This window comes from Accipiter gentilis, chromosome 3 (assembly GCF_929443795.1).
Source record: "Accipiter gentilis chromosome 3, bAccGen1.1, whole genome shotgun sequence".
NCBI lineage: Eukaryota > Metazoa > Chordata > Aves > Accipitriformes > Accipitridae > Astur > Astur gentilis.
Genome location: NC_064882.1, coordinates 31,342,308 through 31,364,231, shown reverse-complemented (window position 1 = coordinate 31,364,231; position 21,924 = coordinate 31,342,308). Strand labels below are relative to the sequence as shown.

Sequence of the window (21,924 nt, the reverse complement as noted above, 5' to 3'; positions counted from 1 at the left end):
CCACTTAGACCTTTTCAGCTTTCCCTTGTACATCACAAAATACTTTCAAAAAATGTGGGACTTGATATAAGTGTGATCTACTTTATTTACACATTTTCATTTTAGATATACTTCACATAGTGTATCTGATCATATGCATGCTCAACATGTGGAAGTGAAGACTTCTTTGGGGGTACTTTTTACTTGGAAGATTTGAAATCCCAAATGAGAACATTTATGAGCAATATCTGCCCAGAACTTTGAAGTCATTACGGGTCAAATCCTGTCTTTTCATAAAATTAAAGACAACTTCATATACCCTGAAAATACCCACTTAATTCGTACATGCAGAATATATAGCAGCTCCATGCAGGACATAGAGAAGCTATGGAGCTATTCTTCAAAGAACTAAGAAACTATTGATTGTAAGAGCCTCTCGAAAATAAATGAAGCTAAAAACTAGTTACGACTTTGATTCTTTAAATAATTTAAATAATGTTATGATTTAATATTAAAGAATGTAATTTTACAGGACAAATCAAAATGGCTGCAATTTCCCTCAGTCATTGACTCGAGTGCTGCTGTCCTTAATAAGACATGTTATTTCTCTCTGTACCATGTAATGGAAAAAGCGGTTAGGTGGGAACTGCAATATACTGTTAGAGAATAAGCCCAGCTACCCTTCTTCGTCATGTTCTGCTGATGCGACAGTGCAAGTTCAGTTACAGAGGTATGCAAAAGCAAACTAATTGTTATACATAGTGTGGTTAAGATGCCAGACTCTCTCACGTATAAAAGCAAATTACTTATAATCTATGTTTCGTACTTCTGACACCACCCACCCCCCCAAAAAAGAAAAAAAGGATCACTTGACATCAAAATCCAGCGCATGTTCAGTGCCACTGAAACTCTGGCTCTTCATACTGATGACAGAATAAATGGCAGCAAACTCCAAACAGTTCTTTTCCATACAGTGCTTTTGCTAGAGAAGCGTAAATCTACTTCTGACATTACGCCGATGACCCAATATTCTGGTGTGAATTTTCCTGATAAAATATAACCACAGTCATTCTCATTGGTCTCCTATTTTCACTTAGCACGTTTTTTTATTTATTTTTTTTTTTTTAATTTCAGCCTGGGATTGTTACTGCTTTCTCTTAGAACCTAATCAACTTCCTAGACAGGTGCGGTAATATTATACCGGTAAACCACCATCCTACAATGAAAGTAATGTCAATTTGTTGTCTTTGCATTTGCAATAAAACTTTATTTTTTCATTAGCCATTTACATTTTAATCTTCGATATGCAAATTAAAGATACCGCATGCATACCAGGACTGGTTTTTTAAAGTCTGTGGTCAAGCCCACCCGAGCAGTTGTTTCATCCTCAGCAGCCCGTCCCAATACTTATCCAGACCATACCACAGGAGGGCAAAACCCCCGCCCTGACACCGAGTCGCCCCCCACTCCTAGCGGTACAAAGTCTCACACGCACGTAAACAACGCAGGACCCCCTGGCGGCCCTGCAGACCCTGGCTTGCCAGCTCTTCCTACGGGCCGCCCTCCGCCCCGGCCCCGGCCCCGGCCCCGCCCCGCGCGGCGCCGGCCGATGAGGCCGTCAGCGCGCCGGGGTCAGGTGGCGGCAGGCCGGCCGGCCTCCCTTCCTCCCTGCCTGCCTGCCTGCCTGCCAGCCGGCCATGCTGCTGCCCTGGGTGCGGAGGGTGGCTGCGCGCCGCCTCAGCCGGGACCTCCCCCTGGCCTGCAGCTGCTCGGCGCAGGGGCCCTCGCCGCGGGGCTACAGCCGCGGGGCGGGCGGGAAGGTGAGAGAGAGAGGGCTCGGCAGCTCACGGCTGAGCGTGCCCGGCGCCCGGCTCCGGGGCCGCCGTGTGCCCCCCAGCTCCATCCTGGGGCTTCAACTCCTCAACCTGCGGCGCCGGGGTGGGCGCCGTGCCTGGGGGGGCGGCCGTGCTGGGGCCGCTGGGAGGCCGCGCCCCGGAGGGGTTCCCTGCCGGGGCAGAGCCGCCTTCCTGCCCCGGCACCTCCCTGCTCTGCCGATGGGCTTGAGTCGGGAGTCGGGCGGCCGGCCCCCTGTGCTCCTCCTGGATGCACCTGGCTGGAGATCTGCGTTCCGGGGGGGGGGGGGGGGGAAGCTCTTTTGTGCTTAAAACTACAGATTGAAAGAGTTTGTGTCTCTGCGTGTTAGGAAAAATGATTATAACTTTAGTTATAGTGTGTCTAATGTCTTTTTCACGCCTAAAAGCAGTTTATCCTGGTTTACCAAGGTGCCGCTCTGTGCGTCACATTATATAAGTATGTAAACCGAGATGAACATAAGACAGCAGCAGCTATGGTTTGAACAGCGTGCTTGCTGCCTTTCAGATGGGTCTCTAAATTCCATGTTGTTTACATTAATGCGTGTCCTTTTTTAGGGTCTTGTTCTGGGAATCTACTCAAGTGAAAAGGATGAAGGTGCTGCCCAGCTCACTAGTGCAGGAGATGCTTTCGATAGACTTGTGTCTGGAAAGCTGAGAGAACTTCTGTCCGTGTAAGTGTGTAATAAGCTTCTGAAATGAATTAAAAGTACCTGCAAATGCCAATAAGAATGATCTTTTTTTATCATTATTAGTGTTTGTATTCATACCACTTCTCAGGCTGGTATTTGCTTCTACCAGGCCAAGCACTTTGGAGGGGAACTCCAGTGGAAAAAGCTAAGCACTGAGGAAACAGATGCAAATTGTTTGTGGGAATTGTGCTTTTCTGTGAATCAGCACTGAGCCGAGTGTCCCAGTGCGGTGTTGAGGAGCACTGTATGGTTGTGGAGGGAACGTAGTACTGTAAGATTTATCACCAATAAAGACTTCTTTATTGAAAAGAATCTTTTTGCGTCCTAGATGTGGGCCACCTTTGAAGAAAGGCAAAACACACATATTCCATGGTTTGCATCAGGTATGAACTTTGAATTTTGGTGTGCGTATTGATTAATGTGTGAGGTTTGCCCTTACATCGTATTTTAAGCTGGGTTCACTGCTGTGCTTGTATAAATGCTCTGCTCTTCTTCCCGCTCTCATCCCTCTCAACAAAACATGGGGTTCTTATTGAAACCTCCTGTTCTGCACTGCCCATGTTTTCGTGGCCTTTTGCACGATCCTGTACTCCCTCCGCTGTGCTGCAAATGGAGAAGATTTCGACAAGTTTGCTGCAAAGGTGGTGTGCTCTGAATAACTGCTTCCTGAATGAGCTGAAGCACAACAGTTCTGGATCAGACTTCTACTGTGCCTTCTGTGTTCAGGAGGAGTGAGTGTGCAAGTGTGTACCGGTGTGTGCAAAGGCCTTCCTAACATGACAGTTCTAACACAAGGTAGTCCCGTCGTAGGCTTTAATCAGAGGTTTTAAAGTTGTTTGCTTGAAACCTCTGAAAACAAGACGTGGGACTGTTCTTCAAGCAGGACTTCTGTCTGCACAGACGTGACCTATCACAAGAGCATGAGATGGGGATTCATCTGCTTAAAGTTAGGCTTTTGGTGCCATTTGAGAAGCCCTAATACATCTAATGCACCTACATGGAGCTGGCAAATGTGGTTACCATTTGTGCCTTTCTGGAGTAGTAGCTAGAGGCTAGGCAGACATGTAATATGACACTAGGTGTCCCTGCCTAAGTAACTGAATATTACATTAGTGCTATTTAAATGATTTTAAATAGATCAATTTATAGTGAGTATTGCCTACCATGTATAAATTCCTGTGTGGAGACCCCGGACAGGTGACACTGGTCTCAGTAGAAAGGCTCTTGGAAATTTCATGGAAGTTGAGTCCACTGATGGTGCTGTTATCCCAGTTCTGCATACAGGATGGCCTCTGAAGTGAGTAGCAAATCTCTGTAAGAGAAGGCAGTAGAATTTGGCCTTACGCACTCTTCTAAGTCTGTAAAATAATGATAACTAAAAAAATGTTAACTTGAATCTTCTAAAAAGCTAACACTGGTTTCAGCATCTTGTGGACTAAAAGACTTTACTACAGTGTAACAGTTTGAAAGCTGATTGTTAGAATCTGACAGAGCAGCTCTTTGTGATGGAAGGGAAAGCCTAAGATTAACTTCATTTTTCTTCAGAGCTATGGGAAGTCTTCACATATATAACCTTGAGTTTTATACAAATTTGACTCATTCTTAAAAGGCTGTTTTAATCTTTGTTATTTCTTCCTTTTTGCCTTCTGCTTGCAGCTTATAAGGCAAGCGTTTAGTCTGCTGTACTACTTTGCTTTTCTGAGTTCTAGAGCTGTGTACCTCTGTGCAGCTTTGGTTTGTTACCTGGCAAATCATGCCAGCTCAGCTCCTGAGCTGAGCTAATAGGCTCAGCCTTTGAAGCGATTTTATCTCCTTGAACATAGTACTGTGCCAAAAAAGGTTACACTTCTCCAGCTCAGTTCTGGCCTTTGCTGCAACTGGAAAGCTGGATCTGCTTTCAAAGGACTCTTAGACTTGCCCTTAGAAGTATCAGTTTTGCTATGTGTTGAGCATAAAGCCCTATCTGCTGCAATACACATAGAACTATTAACCAGACAGGAGAACAACTGGTTGCATGCCTGTGGCAAATGATTGGGAGTGCAAGACAGTGGCACCATACTGACACTCTTGATGAAGAAATGTATGTAACATGAAGTACTGAATATATTTTAATGCTGTGCTTGGTTTGATTTGAAAAGTAAGGTCTTTTTAACAACTCTTTGCTGTGGCTGTAACAATGAGGAAAGTGAATTCATTTGTGTGTCGGCTTCATCTAGGACTTTCCAAGCGTGGTTGTAGTTGGCTTGGGTAAGAAGAATGCCGGAGTAAATGAGCAAGAAAACTGGAATGAAGGCAAAGAAAATATTCGTGCAGCCGTTGCAGGTTAACTATTTTTAAGCATTTTGTCTATAAAACTATTGCAATACTGCAGCATGTTCCATTTTTGAAGAGTGTCTCTAGACATGATTTTGTTTTGAAATGCAAAACCTACTTCATGGTTTGGCAAATGCGTTTCTTGTCACTGATACTCATATAAGTTTTTCCTTAGTGAGGAAGGAGTTATAGGCCATGTAAATCAATCTGCAGACAGGTAGCTGCAGTTATTTATATCAAATAACTTTCCTAAAGAGTGTGATATTGAAAAGGCACTTGTTTAGTTACTACATTTTGAGGTCTGAGAGCATCACCGATTCACTTTATGCGCATGCTGTACTCAAGTATGCACATGTATTTACTTTTGCCACTTGGTTTGTAAAGGAGTTATTTGTGTTACAAACTGCTATCTTTCACAGCATCAGTAGTATGATTCAGTATGTTATCCCTCATAGGCAGAGGAGGCCTCTCCATCTTAATCAAGGATGACTGCTGCATCTAAGTGTGCATAAAACAAGAATAGAAAGAGTTATCACTGCAGAGTTTATAATCTGAGACTGGAGGTCAGTCACACATGTATGACAGCTATATGTCTGAAGTGCTAGCCCACATTGTCTCACCAGCTGCCAAAACATTGTTAAATTATTTGGGTACAAAATAGAATTTATGGAATGTGTTATGGTATTTTTCTGTTTGTTTATAAAAGTGTGTATAAACTCATTTGGAAGAAAAGAGCAGTCATACATTCTTAGCAAAAAACTAAATTACAGTGAATTTCCATACCTGTAGATAGTCATAATCTATAGCACTCCAGAACGATAAAGCTTTTCTTTGATATAGAGTGAGCTTAAAGGAACTGGAACAAGTGTGGACTGTCCTTTTTATTCTTGTGAAATGTCTTAATCATTACAATTCATCAAGTGATAATTTTAGTCAAAATTTGTCAGTATATGGTCATTAGTGTTTTTAATTATTCTACTGCATGATCTTTTTGATTTACTTATAAACTCAGATATCTTGAGTTAAATTTATTTTTTCCTTGAAATGTCATGTTGATCACCTCAGACACCTGTTTTGCTGTTCTGTGCAATACTCAGCCTACTAGTTCTGTACTGTATTTTTCAGTTGGCTGTAGACAGATACAAGATCTGGAGATCCCTTGTGTTGAAGTAGACCCCTGTGGAGATGCTCAAGCAGCTGCAGAAGGCGCTGTCCTTGGATTGCATGAATATAATGAGCTGAAGCAAAAAAAGAAACCTGTAGTTACTCCTCAGCTTCATGGAAGGTGATGGCAAAAGGAAAGCTTGCCTATTTATTTATCTGTTTGTTTATTTATTTATAGAACTGTGTGCATGCTTGCGCATGAGAAAAACAGAAAACTGAAAGAATAGGGCTAGCAGCAATATCCCTCTTAACTCCTCCTACTCCTTTGAATTTCCTGAAGTATTTGACATCTCAAGTATATTTATAGTGTTTGCTCCATATGCTTTGTTAGTATGCCATTTTCTGAGGTTAAGGGTTAGTAAATGCTGCTTCATAGAAAAGAAAGCCCAAGTTGAAAATACAAGTAAAAAATTACCTGAAGCATAGTTGTGATGTAAAAGGACTTCTGTTGGTATTGCATGCCAAAATTGTGGAGCAGAGGTACTTCAAACTCCATAAACAAATAAATCCTTCTGAGAATCAGGAAGTGCTAATTGACACCAGACCATGTCATGATGGAGACGTTTTGCATAGTTCAGTTGTTATGTTTGCATTCACAGAGTATAATGCAAGAAGAGAAGCTTGGGTGCTTCTGGCCTTTAGACAGACATCACTGTTACTTGAGAGCAGAAAGTAATATCAGAGCTTTTGGTTCCAGAACAAAGTTTTATTAATCCTCTTTTACCCTGTCAGAGTGGACTTTGGACCTTCCATATAGGATATTCTGTCATGCAGAGGAGAGGTATTTCCCATATGTACTTTATACAGGAAAAAGTCCTTCCTTATGAGGAAGTTAGTGAAATAAAATAAAACCATCTCAATTTAAGCATGTCTTATTAAGCCACATGCAACGCTTTCCATTTTGTAACACAGCAGATCGTTTGGGAGCCAATCACATTTATATTAAATAAACATTTCCTGAAAACATAGGCGGTCCTATGACCACTTATGACACTGGAAGTAATTTTTGTATATAGGTTAGGAAGGACCTCTGGAGGTCATCTAGTCCAGATCCAACTTGGATTAGGGATAACCTGGAAGTTACGTACGACTTTAAAGCTCGATCACATTGATCAGCCCTTTGTCTAGCCCAATTTTGAATATCTCCGGAGTTGAAAATTCCACAACCTCACTGGGCCATCTGTTCTAGTGCTTAACTACACTCATGGTGAATTTTTTGCAGTTTCCCTTGTTGAATCTTGAGACCATTGTCTCTTACCCTCTTACTGTGCAGCTCTGAGATATGTTTGTCTTCATCTTCTCTATAAACCCTATTTAAGGGTAGAGGAAAGACTGCAGTTAGATCTTTCCTCATTTTTTCTTCTCTAGGTGAAACAAATCCAATTCTCTTAGCTTCTCCTCATATGCCATGTGCTTCAGCTCCCTACCCCTCTAAGGGGCCCTCCTTTGGACCTTCTCTAGTTTATCAGTATTGGTTTTGTATTCAGAAACGCAAAAGTGGACGTAGCTAGAGGCAGCCAGAAGATGTAGCCAGATGCAGCCTCACAAATGCCAAGGAGGTAAATAATTATTTCCCTTAACATACTGGCTATGCTCTAATCCAATGCAATACGTGGTTGGCCTTTGTCACCACAGTAATGCACTGCTTACTCCTGCTCAACTTGTCCACCAGGATCCCCAGGTTCTTTTCTGCACCGTTGCTTTCTGTCTAGTCAGTGTCCAGCCTGACTGTTGCATAGAGCTGTCCTGTCCCAGGTACAGGACTTTACGCCAGCCTGTTAAACTTCACGATGTTCCGCTTGGTGCATTCCTTCAGCTTGTCAAGACCCCTGTGAATGGTGGCCCCACCCTCTCCATTTCAGCTGCTCCCTGCAATGCGATGCTTTCCACGAACTTCTGATGGTACTTTTCATTGTCCAAGTTGTTGGTGAAGGTATCGACCTCAGTATCAACCCCTGAGGAATACCACACATAACTAACTGCCAGCTAGACCATTCAACTGTTGTCTGCTATCTTCTGAGCCCAACGGTTCTTCCAGTTCTTCACCCATTTTGTAGTCTACCCCTCCAGTTCAAGTTTTCTCAATTTGTCTGCAAGGATTCCATGTGAAAACCTCGCTAAAGCAGATAAATGACATCCACGGTCGTCCTCTGTGCCAACCCTCTCATCATAAAAGACAGTCAAGTTCATCAGGCATGATTTGCCCCAAATAAATCTATAATGACTGTTCCCGGTGACCATCTTGTCCTTCATGTACCTGGTAGTGGCTTCCAAGATGACTTTCTCCATAAACTTTTAGGGGATTAGTCTAGGATAACTGGCTTGTAGTTCCCTATATCCTCCTTGCCATTCTTAAAGATTGGTATTTGTCCTTTTTCCAATTATCAGGGACCACGTTCAGTTACCATGACCTTTCAAACTCAAAGAGAGCAGACTTGCAATGATGGCAGGCAGCTCCCTCAGCACTCAGCTATATCCTGCGTGCTACCAAGGACTTGTGTATGTCCAGCTTCCTTAAGCAGTCCTAAGTCTATCTTCCTCTGCCATGGGTAGTACCTTTCTTTCCCAAACCTTAAGCACAAAGTACCTGGAAATGTGGAAGCCCACCTTAGTAATTATTGACTGATGCAAAGCAGGCATTGAGAACTTCAGTCTTCTCGGTGTTCACTGGATTGCCTGCCCCATTTAGTGAGGGGACAGCATTATTACTGACCTTCCTTTTCCTGATGTACCTGTTGAAGTCATCTTGTTGCCTGACCTACTTCTTGCCTGTTTCAGTGTCAGCTGAGATTTGGCTTCTTAATTACATCCCTCCATATCCAGGCAATGTTTCTAGATTCCTTCTTCACTGTGTTCTTTCGTGGTATCTTTTAATGCAAGTAAGTGTTTCAGTTCTGTCTCAGTAAAATGGAAGGTTTTGTACCGGTAGTACAAAGTAGCAAAGTAACCAGAGAGACATCCCCATTTCCTGTGCAGGCAGCTCTTCCAATGTTTGCTCTGTCATTCATTAGCAAAATGCCTTGAGTGCACTGTGAAATGTGATCCAAATTCCACTCTTATCACATAATTGTATTTCAGTAAAGTGAAAAACAGAATTGGAGGCTTTGTATGGTAAATAAAAAACTTCCAGGGCTGTTATAATTAATGCAATTACAAATTTTGGAAGGGGTATTAAACCTTGTGCTTAACCATTTAAGCCAATCTCTTGACTAGTAAGGATTAGAACAACACCTAATGTATTAGATAATGTTACATTTGTCTGTTCTAGGATTCTTCTAGCTTTCTGTGAAGCAATTGGCACTGACTAGAACCAGAGATGAGCTACTAGACTAGATGCACCTTGGATCTCATACTAAATTCCCAATAGTAAGATTACTATGACATTCTTAATTGCCCCAAATTAATGATACCGCATTTTCAGACAGGAGAGAACAGATGGATGCTGACAACATCTTACTTTTGCAAATGTTTATAATCCTGATTATTGTATGGTGTTGTTTAGTGCGGAAAGTGAAGCCTGGCAAAAAGGTGTTATCTACGCTGAGGGTCAGAACCTTGCTCGGTACCTTATGGAGGCTCCAGCTAATTATATAACTCCAATCAAATTTGCTGAACATATTGAACAGAAGCTCAGAAGTTTCAGCAATGTGAAGGTCCATATAAGGTAAATTCCAGTGAAATGATTCCTCTATAGAGTAAGATACCGTCCAGGTTATTCAAATCTGCAGCAGGCTTTCATTTTCACTCTGCCACTTCAAATAACAAAAGCAGAGGAAGTGTTTGGCAAAAAGGTATGAGGGGTGCCCACACTGCAACCTACTCTCAGAATTAGGAGGTGAACTTCTAGTTTGCCTAGTAAGCTAGATACTGTGACACAGTAAAATGATTAACTGTCAATTAGTCGTGCAGTCATTTACTGCTTAATTAACACATATGCTGTGAAAGGAAGCCTGATGAAGACTTGGTGAATAAGAGGGCAAATACTAGGTACCTTTTTTCTAATACCTTTTGTTTTCTTCCCAAGTGGGTTTTATACACACCTTCGATTTTTGTTTGGATGTGGTAATTAAACATCCTCTATTTATTGCTGTTATTGTTGGGAGTTTCTTATTTGTCTTTTAAAAATGTTGAGATGGAGCTGTAAAGGCCCTTGCAATTGAATTTGGACAGCTAATGCTTCTTGACTTTGAATTTCTAGTTACTGTTCTTTGGTGGGAATGGGCTAACTGGTTGTGCAAGTGTTGGAGGCTGTTTTGTTGAAAAGCAAAAGACTGAGGGAAATCAACTTTAACTGTAGTTAACCATATTGATAGCAGAAAGCTAAACTGTAACCTGCTGTGATATTGTTACTTCATATGCCTTCAGAGACTATGGCCTTAGGGGCAAGTGAAAGATAATGTTTCTGATGCAGACAATGTAGAGGAGCTGTTTTTTGTTCTGTTGTTTTGGTTGTTTTTTTAAAACGAGGCAAAACAAAAATCAAGCAACAACTTCAATGAAGTATTTTTCTGTTTCACAAAAAAAGTAATAACGGTTGGATTTAAATGGCAGTTTTCAAATTAACTAACTAAATTAAATTAATAGTTTGTGTATGAACCTTCAAGAATTGTGATCTCTTAAAAACAAACAAAATCACCTCAGTCAAAGTGTCCAATAAAAAAAAAATATATATAAATTTCTATTCCAGACCGGAATCTTGGATAGCAACACAACAGATGGGAGCATTCCTGAGTGTAGCTAAGGGTTCGGCTGAACCTCCCATCTTTCTGGAGATTCACTATTTAGGTGGTGCTAATACAAATGACTCCCCATTGGTATTTGTAGGAAAAGGAGTTACATTTGACAGGTATGTATGCTAATATTTTAATGATTAGAGGGGGGAAAATGCCTTCCTGCTATTCATGTGCAACGGGGAGATGCTTTTTCTTTGCTCAGCACATCTTCCAATGCCATTCCAGTGAATTTGCCTTATATAGTAGATTGTGCTGCCTTTCCTGGGGGTAAGACAAGCTTGAGTGAGTGGTTGGACAAAGTAGGAATTGATAGGCCCTCATCTTGTAAGGGGAAAATGGAAATTCAGAGGTAAACAAAACAAAGAACGTGCTATTTTTTTTTTTCTTTGGCCTGAACAAACCTCTGGATGAAGAATTTACATGTTTAGAATTGCAGTTTGTCACTGGACATCTACATCATGCTTAAGGAAAGAGAAAATAGTTTATTCTTTGCAGCAGTTCCTTATAACTGCTTTTCATGTCACATAACAACTGAAGAATTTATCAGTCTGTTCCCCTTCCATATGCTGATTTTACCAAGTGTCCTATTTTATTCTTGTTTTGTGCTCTTCTGCTATTATGAAGACCACTGAGTTAGACTGCTGCAGATTACCTGGATTTTTGTGGCATCCTAATTATGACGAAATAACTCAGGGACATTATTTTATCTGAAATGAAAACCCAGATACCTTGCTTTCAGTACGTTTACTAGGGTGTTGCAGGAATATTTGAAAACATCAAGTCTAGCATTTACTGATATTTGGTGCTAAAACATACTGATGGATGGAATATTATCAACGTATGCAACATCGAACTCCTAAATGTTGGTTGATGCTTGTGCTGTTTGTTCCAGTGGTGGCATTTCACTGAAGCCGTCATCGGGTATGGATGCAATGAGAGCAGATATGGGAGGGGCAGCAACTGTCTGTTCAGCCATTGTGACAGCAGCAGCTTTAAATCTACCTCTTAACATAATTGGTAAGTGTGTTTGTGTGAGAATCCAAAACTCTTCATTTTACAAGATTCCGTTTAGACAGTAATTTTCTAGTATCAGCAGTTTTAATGGTCTTAATAGAAATGTCATGGACTCTCGCAGACCTACTTCTCTCATTCCCTTGTTCAGCCTCTCTTCCATTTTTACTTGCTTATAAAAAAATTTCTATCTTTGCTTGCATAAAATATTGCAACACCAAATTAAAATTTTGAAGGCATGATTTTTAGATCTTGGGAGAGCAATGAGTTTTTCAGAAGTCCTGATCCTTCATTACAGGAAGGAATGTGGATATCTGTAAAAGCAATTAAAAGTGAAAAGGAGTTACCTGAGCTACCTCCATAAGTGTTTGCCACAGCTAAACAGGAAGAGGGATCAACTCTTGTTTCCTTAGGTGAATATCTTAGCAGAAGAGAAATCTAAAACAAACAAACAAAACCAATCTGCTGATACTATTTTTAAGTATAAGCAATGCTGATTTTTTCTGCAGAACTGTTGCACAGCTAAAATTAAATGAGTTGATTCAGCAACCGTGGCAGTATCAGTTGGTGATAACATGTAATCCATTCTAGGATAAGTTTTATATTTGAGAACCTTGACTTTCAGGAAATGAGTATTTTAGTCACTTTTATGCTTCAACCGGTAGAGGGCAGCGAAACACACATCCTCACGACATGCCTCATTTAAAAATATGCAAAGGGAAGGGCTAATTCAGTGGAGTAAAAGTCTGTGTATGTAATTCCACTGTGGTGGTCCACAGTTTGCTTATTCCTTATGCCAGGAGCAGGTTTTCCCTAGGAATGGTGGAGTGCCTTTCATCCCATTACCCCATTCATAGTTGGAGTTTTGACACTGACCCTCATTTTTGCTCATCTCTACCTGTTGTTCTTATGGTTGGAGTTCTATGGCGAGTCCTTGGACCCCTCTTGACATTACATAATGTTTATTTACAATGAGCAGAGCTTGATTGGCTCAGTGTTAATTCAAGAAAGAAAGAAATCCCTTTACATGTGACTAATTTTTCATATATGGAAGACCTAAGATAGTATTTATTGCTCCTCTGACCTGACTTGTCTGGACATCAAGTAAAAGTAAATCCTAGAGGTATATGGTATAGGTGAGAGAATGTGGTGGTGCAACATGCAGAGGAAATTCCCTGATTGAAAGCTGAACCATGTGTCTTTCAGTAAACAGGAAAATTTGGATTTTGAGTCATTGACTCGTAAGTTCAAGATGAGAATAGTACTGTTTTCTTAAGGAGGTGTTTGGTTGTTTTCTAAGTGTTTTTTCTACATCTTTTCTGAGAAAGAAACTAGTAATGCACTTTTTCTTTTCTCTCTTGAGGTTTGGCACCCCTCTGTGAAAATATGCCCAGTGGTAAGGCAAACAAGCCTGGGGATGTGGTTAGAGCCAGGAATGGAAAAACAATACAGGTATGCATGTGAAACTTGGATTTTGAGTGCTTTTAATGAATTGGTTTAATCAATCAAGTTATATGACTGCAGTCAAAGTACATGTTTGAAAAGACCCTTTAAAAAGATAAGCAGTGCAAATGTACTTTTTTTAAAAAAGAAGCATGATATTAATTAGAAACTGCTATCATAGGATTCTTTCAAATATAAATATAGATTGAACAGATTAGACATGTTTTATAAATTGCTATGAAAAGCTGAAAAGTATGGACATTTACTGAACATGCTAGAAAATCTTGTTTTGGCACAAGCGGTTGTTACGATGATCTTAAATATAGGTTCTTAGTTAGAATGAATAACATATTAATTATTTCCAGCAGACCCTTAAGGAGACTCCCTGCTATCTGGAGTAAGACGTAAGAGTATTAGTTTCCTGCTGATGTAACCAAGGTCTTTAACACTGCCAAGCTGCTCTGTACAATCAGAACTCTGAATCATAGGGGCTGTTGGTTCAAAGGAGCTTGCCAAATCAGTACCCAAAATACATATTTTATATTTAATCCAAACTGTTCCATACTCATCTAATAGATTAAATGGTACTGAAAGTCATTGTGCTGTAGACCACTGATTTTGTGCAGAAGTAGATGGCTTAATTATCTCTCTCTGTCTGGCTTTCTGTGATTCTGACACCTTTGACTTGCTGAACCTTCCAGTTCCTTGAGCTTCTTCTCCCAAAACTGAGTTCAGTCACCCTCTGCTTTGAGGGAGAAGGCTGGGCACATATTTCCCCACAAAGAAGAAATTTGCAAGAAAGTGCTAGTAACTCAGAGCATATCATGCAATTAATCTTGCAGTAGTCATAATAAATTTCCCTGAAAGGAGCAAAGAGGCTATTGTGGGGGGGAGGTTTGTTTTTGTTTGGGGTTTTTGTTTGTTTGTTTGTTTACAAGGGAAAAAGTTTCAAGATCCAAAGAGAAAGCAGTATAACAAGGAACTGTTTCCAGGCATGCATCTGTACTCCTCCTCTGCAGTCGCCATTAGCCAGATCTCTGTGCTTGCTCAGAAGCAGGCCCTGGGATTCCTGGGGCTTTGCTGGGAATGGTAACCAGCCCCCCAGACTCCACTGGAGCACCTCTCCAGCCTCTAGGCTCTTCTGAGGAGCCAGCAGCACAGAGGCCCAGCATGCAGAGGAGGTTGCAGTGCTGAAAGATGACTCGATCTCAGCTACAGATATGCTTTATTCTATAAACATACATCTTTTTTCTTTTTAGTTTGAGTAAATTTTGATTACCTGAAGTTCCTAGAGCCTGTGACAGTGCATTCACAATCTGACAGCTGTTTAAGATAATATGTAAGAATTAAGTTTGGTTTGATTATATGTAAGAAATAAGTCAGTGGAAGGGATGTTTCCAGTAGTTAATCTGTTTTTACTAATTTTGCACCTGAAGGTAGATAACACAGATGCAGAAGGAAGACTGCTGTTAGCTGATGCTCTCTGTTATGCCCACAATTTTAATGCAAGGGCTATTGTCAATGCTGCAACATTAACAGGTAAGCAGTCTCCCTTCCTTGCTCGTTTTGCAAGTCAGTTCTTTGTTACTCTCATTAATTGGGCTATGGATTAGTTGCACTGTGTATATAAAGCCAATGTGAATTTGAAAAGCAACTGAGATGATTTTACATGTTCTAGAACAACAGCTAGCACAGTTTATGCTCTAACAACTCATACAGCTGCACCGTGTGTCTAGGACTGGGGAGGGTATTGGAATGCAGGGTACATGCTCAGCAGTGCAGATGAAGTTGGAACTAGTTCCAACTAGTAAGAGCAGGAAAACCTATGCAGACTTTGAGGTTTCTGCATGATGTTTCCCAGTGCTTCCATTTCTGAGCTAAGCCCTCCCAGCTCCCAGGGCTGTGTGTTGCAGAGATACTGGCGTGGTTGTAGAAGAATCTTGCCAGGTCCATATGGCACTCGCCATGCTGGAGCCAAACTAGCTTCTTTGTGAACGGCTTCCTGAGTGTCTGAGCTCTGACCTAGCCAGCACCAGTTCTTCCATTATGTGAGCCAGCTCAGGTTTCCATGTCTCTAGATAATAGAATAGGAAAGTCATTATCATCTTCCCAAGAATTCGTTTGACTCAAGTATCTCTTATTTGCAGTTTGCATACTTTCAGGCATAATAAAATGTGTTTTAATTGTTTCGTCTTTACAGTTGTATGTGAATGAGGTTATAATTTTAAATTTAAAAACAGCATTGTGTATGCATCTCATGAACTGCAGTAACAAACTGTTGTGGGTGAAGTGACTGTAGCTGAAATGAGAGCAAACATGGAAGAGTAGATTGGACAGGAGTCCACTGTGTTAATGAATATGCTAAGCAAAATAATCATCTTTCTATATATTCTCTACTAGCGCTTTAAATTGTGTTCCATCAGTTTTACCTGCTCAAACACTACGGAAAATTTCAATAGACAGAAGGGAAGCTGATTTTAAGATCATTGGCTTGTGTAAAAGTATTCCCCATATAAAGGGCATGACAGAAGAAGGGCCTTCCTCCCGCTATAGATTATTCTGTGTTTGGGATCCTTGGACACCAAGCAGGAAGGAGGAGAGCTCCTGTAGAAATTTCTTTGACATACCAATTTGTTAAACTACTTTTTTCCTTTCTTTTTTTTTTTTTTTTAATCTCACTGAGGATTGAGTGTTGGCATTACAGAAGCAGTTCTGTGGCATCAAATAAATAAACATATATGTAATTCCTCTGGTTTAGGCATGGTTTAGTATTTTGATAAGGATTATTTTCACTTAAAAGTAAATTCACAGATGCTGTGCAAAAATCTATGCAAGTGAAATTCACGAAAGGGAAAGTATCAGCTTGAAAATTGTAGAAGTCTATAAATTGGAAAAAGTCCACTGACATTTTCTATGTGGAAACAATAAAATTTAGATTTTTTTTTTTTTTTGAGAAGACACTGTTATTGTTGAATACATTACATTAGAAATATTGCTAAGAAACATCAAGCTGAAACCAGAAAATCTAGTTTCATGAGATACAGAATATAATTTTATGAATTCTTGTCCTATTAGATTATATAAATGTTTTAACAAGGTTTAAACTTTTTAAAATGCAAGTGTACTAAAATCTTTAGTTTTTGCAGACTTTAGAAATTACTGATAATGGGAAATAAAAATGGAAAGTTCTGTGAGGAGTCAGGATGCAAAGGAATAGCTCTGGTCCACCTTTGACTTTTTTGTATAACCTTGAAGGTGCATTTCTGTAGGTGCCATGGATGTTGCATTGGGGTCTGCTGCCACAGGGGTGTTCACAAACTCATCCTGGCTTTGGACTCACCTTTATGAGGTAGGCTATCTGCATTTATTATTAAATCATAATAATAATTCAGTAATAGCTGTTGTTATTGAAAAGTTTAGTGCGTTACTGAAAGTCTTTCTTTATGCAAATCTAAAAGGTATGTTACTACATTTTGAAATCTCGTAGGAATGGTGCTAGTACTGTATTTAATTGAAAATAATTAATTTTGACTATTACTAGCTCTTTGGTGAGGTTTAATATACAGCAAACAGCACGCACATCATCTCAAGGATCTGCATGTTCTGATAACTTACTGCATCTGCATAAGCTCAGGACTACTGACAGTAATTAGTTCATGTTAAAAAGATAATTGATCTTGCTTAAAAACACTGAGACAGAAATTCAGAGTGGGTTCGTGAGTGGCTGAAGTGTGATGGCTAAAGGAAGTCTCTGAAGAGAAGGATTTGTGTTGTCAGGAAAAAAAAACCACCCTGAAAAAACCAAAGCAGTCTTTAGATTTTGCCTTTTAGCTAACACCAAAGTACCTAAAAAGTAGGATTCACTGTTTTGTTTTTCAGTGTATTTCCAAATTCCTAATATTATATTGGGGTGAAGATTTTTAGACTGATCAAAGCTAAACAAAAATAAGCATGCCTGATACTGAGGCTTATAAATGCAGTTTTAAAAAAAAGTTTAAAAAATTGCCAAAACTTATCACTGTTTCTTTTTCAGGCCAGCGTTCTGACAGGAGACAGAGTTTGGAGAATGCCTCTTTTTGAACATTACACAAAACAAGTAACAGAGTGTCCTCTTGCAGATCTGAGTAACATTGGAAAGTACAGCAGGTAAGATGTACCAATATCCTTCATGTGCCCCTTTCTTTCAGTGTATTTGTTTAATGTTTGTGCTGTTGGTGCTGCTTTAGAAACAATACAATTTTTCTGCTTCCCACAGAGCTGGAGGAGCATGCACAGCTGCTGCATTCCTGAAGGAATTTGTGACTGCCTCTCACTGGGCTCATTTAGATATAGCTGGTGTGATGTCGAATAAAGATGAGGTGCCCTATCTTCGAAAAGGCATGGCAGGGCGGCCTACAAGAACACTAGTAGAGTTTGTGGCTCGCTTAAGTCAAGACAGTCACAATACCAAATAAAATACTTACTCTAAAACCATCCACTCTGCCTTAAGAAAAAAAATCTTTAAAAGTTTTACTCATAAATGAATGCCTCAAGCATATTTTCACTATGGCAATGAACTACAAATGCATTTATAAATCATTATTTGGGTAAGAATATCTCACCTTTGAGATTTGTCATCCCATATTATGCAGTTTAAAATAAAAAAATATTCTGTTTGAACTATTGAGATATTTAGTACCGAAACATGATGATGGAAAACATCTGGACTCCTATTTTATACGTAAAGTAATCATAATTCTTGCAAACAATAAATCTTTTATTTGGGTGTGTGTTTTGGTTGAGAGAGAATTAACAATAGATGGAGATCATAGCTGAGCCTCAGATTTGGATGAACTGTAGGTGCTGTGAAAGGTAACTCTGCAAAGTTGTTTATAAAAATGCCGTTCTAGCATTTTTCCGTAGAAAAACTAAAACTGCTGTTGGTGTGTATTGAGGTAGAAATGATGCACCATCAGACTTTTCAAGCTGTTGCAATTAGCGTGATTAGCATGGCTTCAGCACTAAATTACGTAGAGAGTCTTAAACGAGCGCTAACAAGAGTGTATCTTGTAACTGTTCTACAAAAACTAATGAATGCGAGTTAGTAATTGGTGGGTTTTTTTGGGGGGGAACCTGCCACCATCTGGCATGATGTCTGTCATCCTTGTGTGAGGCTGTCAGGCTCCACGCAGGGACAGTATTCCCAGGTTCAGTTCAAAAGTCCAACAGGCTTAACGCTTACAACGTGGGGCGATGTCTTATTGAGAATTTGGGGGATCCGGGCCCAGAGGGTGGGTTGGTTTTTTTATTGCTAAACGCTGGTCTGTAACGAGCGGTGCTGAACTGGTGCTTACCCCGGCCGGAGCCTGGCAGGAGAAGGCGGGTCCCGCCGGGAAGGATGCGGTTGCTTTCTCCGCTTCTCCTCTGTACCGTTTCACGCGGGGGGCGACAGGCGGCAGCTCGGGCTGCCGCTGCGTGAGGCGGCGGCCCCGGCCGCGGTCTGAGGTACCGGCCCGCCGGCGGAGGAGCGGCGGCCCCGGCGCGGCCGACGCTGAGGCGCCGCGGGGGCGGGGCAGCCCCGGGGGGGCGGGGCAGCCCCGGGCCCGCCTTCGGCTGCCGCCCCTCGGCGCCTGCGCGGCCGCCGCTCCCCCGCCGCGGCGCGCCATGGCGGGCTCGCTGAGCGGCATGTTCGCCAACCAGCCGCCGGGCCCGCCGCCGCCGCCGGGCCCTCCCGGCGGGCCCGGGCCGGCCGGCCTCATCCCGCCTCCGGCGGGGCCGCGCAATCCCAACAACACGCTCGTGGACGAGCTGGAAGCGTCCTTCGAGGTGCGTGGGCCGGGGTGGGGGAGGCCGCGGGTGGGCGCTGCCCTCGCGTGGGCGCTGCCCTCGCGGCGCCGGCCCCCCGCCGCCCTCCCACCTCGGCGCTTCCCTCTCTCGCAGGCCTGCTTCGCCTCGCTGGTGAGCCAGGACTACGTGAACGGCACGGACCAGGAGGAGATCCGCACCGGTGAGGCCCCGGCGGTGCCCATCGCCCCCCGCCTCGCGCCCGCGGGCCGGGCTGCGGCCCCTCGGCGGCCTTCGGGGGCTGCCGCGGGGCTGCAGCGCGGCTCGGCTTCACAGGCGCCCGGGATGCGCCGCGGCTTTACTCTGCAGGCCTGAAGCGCCGAGGGGCAGGGCCTCCTCCCCCTAAAACTCCTGGGAAGCTTTTCAGGTGCATTCGGGCTTCGCCGGGGGCGTACGTGCCTCGTCGCCATGCGAGGCCAAAAGAGGTTTAAAAGCTGTCTCGGGGTCCTCGAAGGGTGGCTGGCGTCACTCGGGGTTGCGCGGCCCTTCCCGGGTGGAACGCTGTTCCCAGCAGCGGGAGGCTCGCACCCGGGAATGGTCGGGGTCCTGTGGAAAGGTCCGAGTGCCAGCTGGCTCCTGGGGCCGTGTGGGGTTGTATTAACGTGCAGTGAAATGCACGGTTCAAAAAACGAGGAAGCTAACGTGGTGCGTTGTGAAGCCGCGTAAAGCGGTGGTGAACGGTGGGAAAGGAAAGCCTGGATTGCTTAGTAGCAGCGCTTTCAGACTTGTGCGACAGGCACCTTTGTGGGAAGCGTAATCAGTGCTGAACGGGTATAAACATCAAGTCAAAAAGTGGCCCTTGGCTACTGTTTAGAAGTGTACTTTTCCCTGAAAAATTTTCAAAGCTTGACTCTCAAGTGCTGTTTTTCAAACAGCATAAATGCTTTTGAAAACTCCTTTCTGGATATTGGGTCATATTCATATGCTGCAATGGGACAGTTTTTATTATCAAAACCATAGTGCATAATATATGAAGGCAGAATATTCTTTTAAATATGCCCATGTTTTAGAACCTTACATTGAGCTTGTTGCTTGGGCATGCAGTGAAATGGTTTCTTTATTCAACCAAGTTCCACAAATTATTTTATCACTTTTTGTCAAAAATGTAGTAAAGCTTGGGAAAAAGAGTTGTTGTCTTCCACCTTTAAAAGAAGTTCTGAAAGTTTGCAAGGGAATGTTTTATACAGAGACTTAAGGCACATCCGGGTTTTATAAATATATCGTTTTAGTAAATCTGAAGATATTCTTTCTAGAAAGTGTTTTTAATAGCATGCAGGCAACTACCAGTATCAGCCTGATAACTTCTTTTTTGGAATCTATTCTTTTATGTTTAGGTGTTGATCAGTGCATCCAGAAGTTTCTGGATGTCGCAAGACAAACGGAATGCTTTTTTCTACAAAAAAGACTGCAGCTATCAGTCCAGAAACCAGAGCAAGTAATTAAAGAGGTATGTTTAAATTACTTTACCTGTGTTGTGCTAGAGGAGATAAGCTGTGTACCGGTACAGTTAATCGCCTCATTCACATTAATTTTGGGTTTCTCAACAGAATGCTGTATCTTAAGTTGCTAGAACTTGACTATTAACATAGCTCTCGCCATGAACCTGGAGAAGCTGGATGCCTGCAGCTCAGTGGAGTACTAGAACACGGATGGTAGTTTCATTGGAAGAAACAAACCAGTTAGTCAAATTTTGCTGGAAGTAACGATCTCTGAAATATCTGACCTAGGGGAACAGAACTAGTGCATTCACAGTGCTTTCCCTCTGTTTCCATTATTAGAATCCCTATAAGATCACCTTGAAAACTCAAGCTAAAGAAATTACATGCTCTTTATGTGAGGTGGTTATTCTTATGAATACTGTCTGTTTACTAATACGCATTTTTTTCATCCATAGGATGTTTCAGAATTAAGAAATGAATTGCAGAGAAAAGAAGCATTAATTCAGAAGCATTTGGGTAAACTGCGACACTGGCAGCAGGTCCTGGAAGATATCAGTGTACAGCACAAAAAGCCTGCAGAAATGCCTCAGGGTCCATTAGCTTACCTAGAACAAGCACCTGCTAATATTCCTGCTCCAATGAAGCAAACATGATCTTTGATTTCGCAGATCTGAATATTTTCAGCAATGCAAAGCAGTGGTGTTCTTTTTACTTTGTATGCTTTTTGTATAATGTAATTTGTACTACAAATATAAATAGTTAAGACAAGCAAAATAAATTATCCTCTTTTTTTTTTTTTTTTTTTTTTTTTATTGTAAAAGTAGGGATTGGTTTTGTATTTCAATGGAAAATATGCAGAGTTGCTATTCAGGATGCTTTCTGGTAGAACTGTGTTTTCCACACTTTTCCTCTTTCTAGAAAGGGTGGCCCTAGCTCTCCCCTAACTATATCTTTGCTGGCATGATGAAAATACTTGCAAAGATTACTGTTTGGTTTTACTGGAATATTTAAATGTTTTGTGGTCCAGTAATTATCCGTAAGTACCACTGTAGATGCACCCTTAGAATTTTCTGTATCTCGGTCAGATGAAGAGTGTACTTTCTTTGAAGTGAACTGTTCATCTCCACTGGACTTTTTACTCACCTCATGAAGGGGTATTGGCACATACAAATTTGTTTCTTACAGGATGAAATGAAACTGCAAAATGCATACCCCTATAGGGGATAGGTAGTGCAGGTCCAATGTTACTGATGTTCTGTCTGTCAGGCTAGTGTAGAGATGGTCCAAAATACCTACGCTCAAAATAAAGACCACTCATTGTGGTTGTTGGGTCATCAGCACTGTCCAGTCTACAGAACTAGCTTTTACTGGGGTGCACTCTTTAGTAATCCAAAGGTAGCCAAAAAAAGATTTCAGAGGTAGAAACAGCAAAGGAGTCCTGTCTCTCTATTACTAG

At 41.7% G+C, this 21,924-nt stretch overlaps 2 protein-coding genes across 2 annotated transcripts; both read left to right on the top strand.

Annotated features, from left to right (window-relative positions):
- The first annotated feature begins 1,627 nt into the window (after window positions 1-1,627).
- On the top strand, window positions 1,628-17,973 carry LAP3 (leucine aminopeptidase 3). Its single transcript, XM_049793016.1, has 13 exons — window positions 1,628-1,799; window positions 2,409-2,524; window positions 2,871-2,925; window positions 4,759-4,864; window positions 5,981-6,140; window positions 9,522-9,683; window positions 10,707-10,865; window positions 11,645-11,769; window positions 13,127-13,215; window positions 14,643-14,745; window positions 16,476-16,555; window positions 17,240-17,352; window positions 17,462-17,973. Exons 1-13 carry the CDS (start codon window positions 1,677-1,679, stop codon window positions 17,658-17,660), a joined length of 1,590 nt encoding a protein of 529 aa, XP_049648973.1. The 5' UTR covers window positions 1,628-1,676; the 3' UTR covers window positions 17,661-17,973.
- An 876-nt stretch (window positions 17,974-18,849) lies between these two features.
- MED28 (mediator complex subunit 28) lies at window positions 18,850-21,246 on the top strand. The gene is made up of 4 exons (XM_049793088.1): window positions 18,850-19,011; window positions 19,126-19,192; window positions 20,364-20,476; window positions 20,924-21,246. The coding sequence occupies exons 1-4, from the start codon at window positions 18,850-18,852 to the stop codon at window positions 21,119-21,121; spliced, it is 540 nt and encodes a 179-aa protein (XP_049649045.1). The 3' UTR covers window positions 21,122-21,246.
- The last annotated feature ends 678 nt before the right edge of the window (window positions 21,247-21,924 follow it).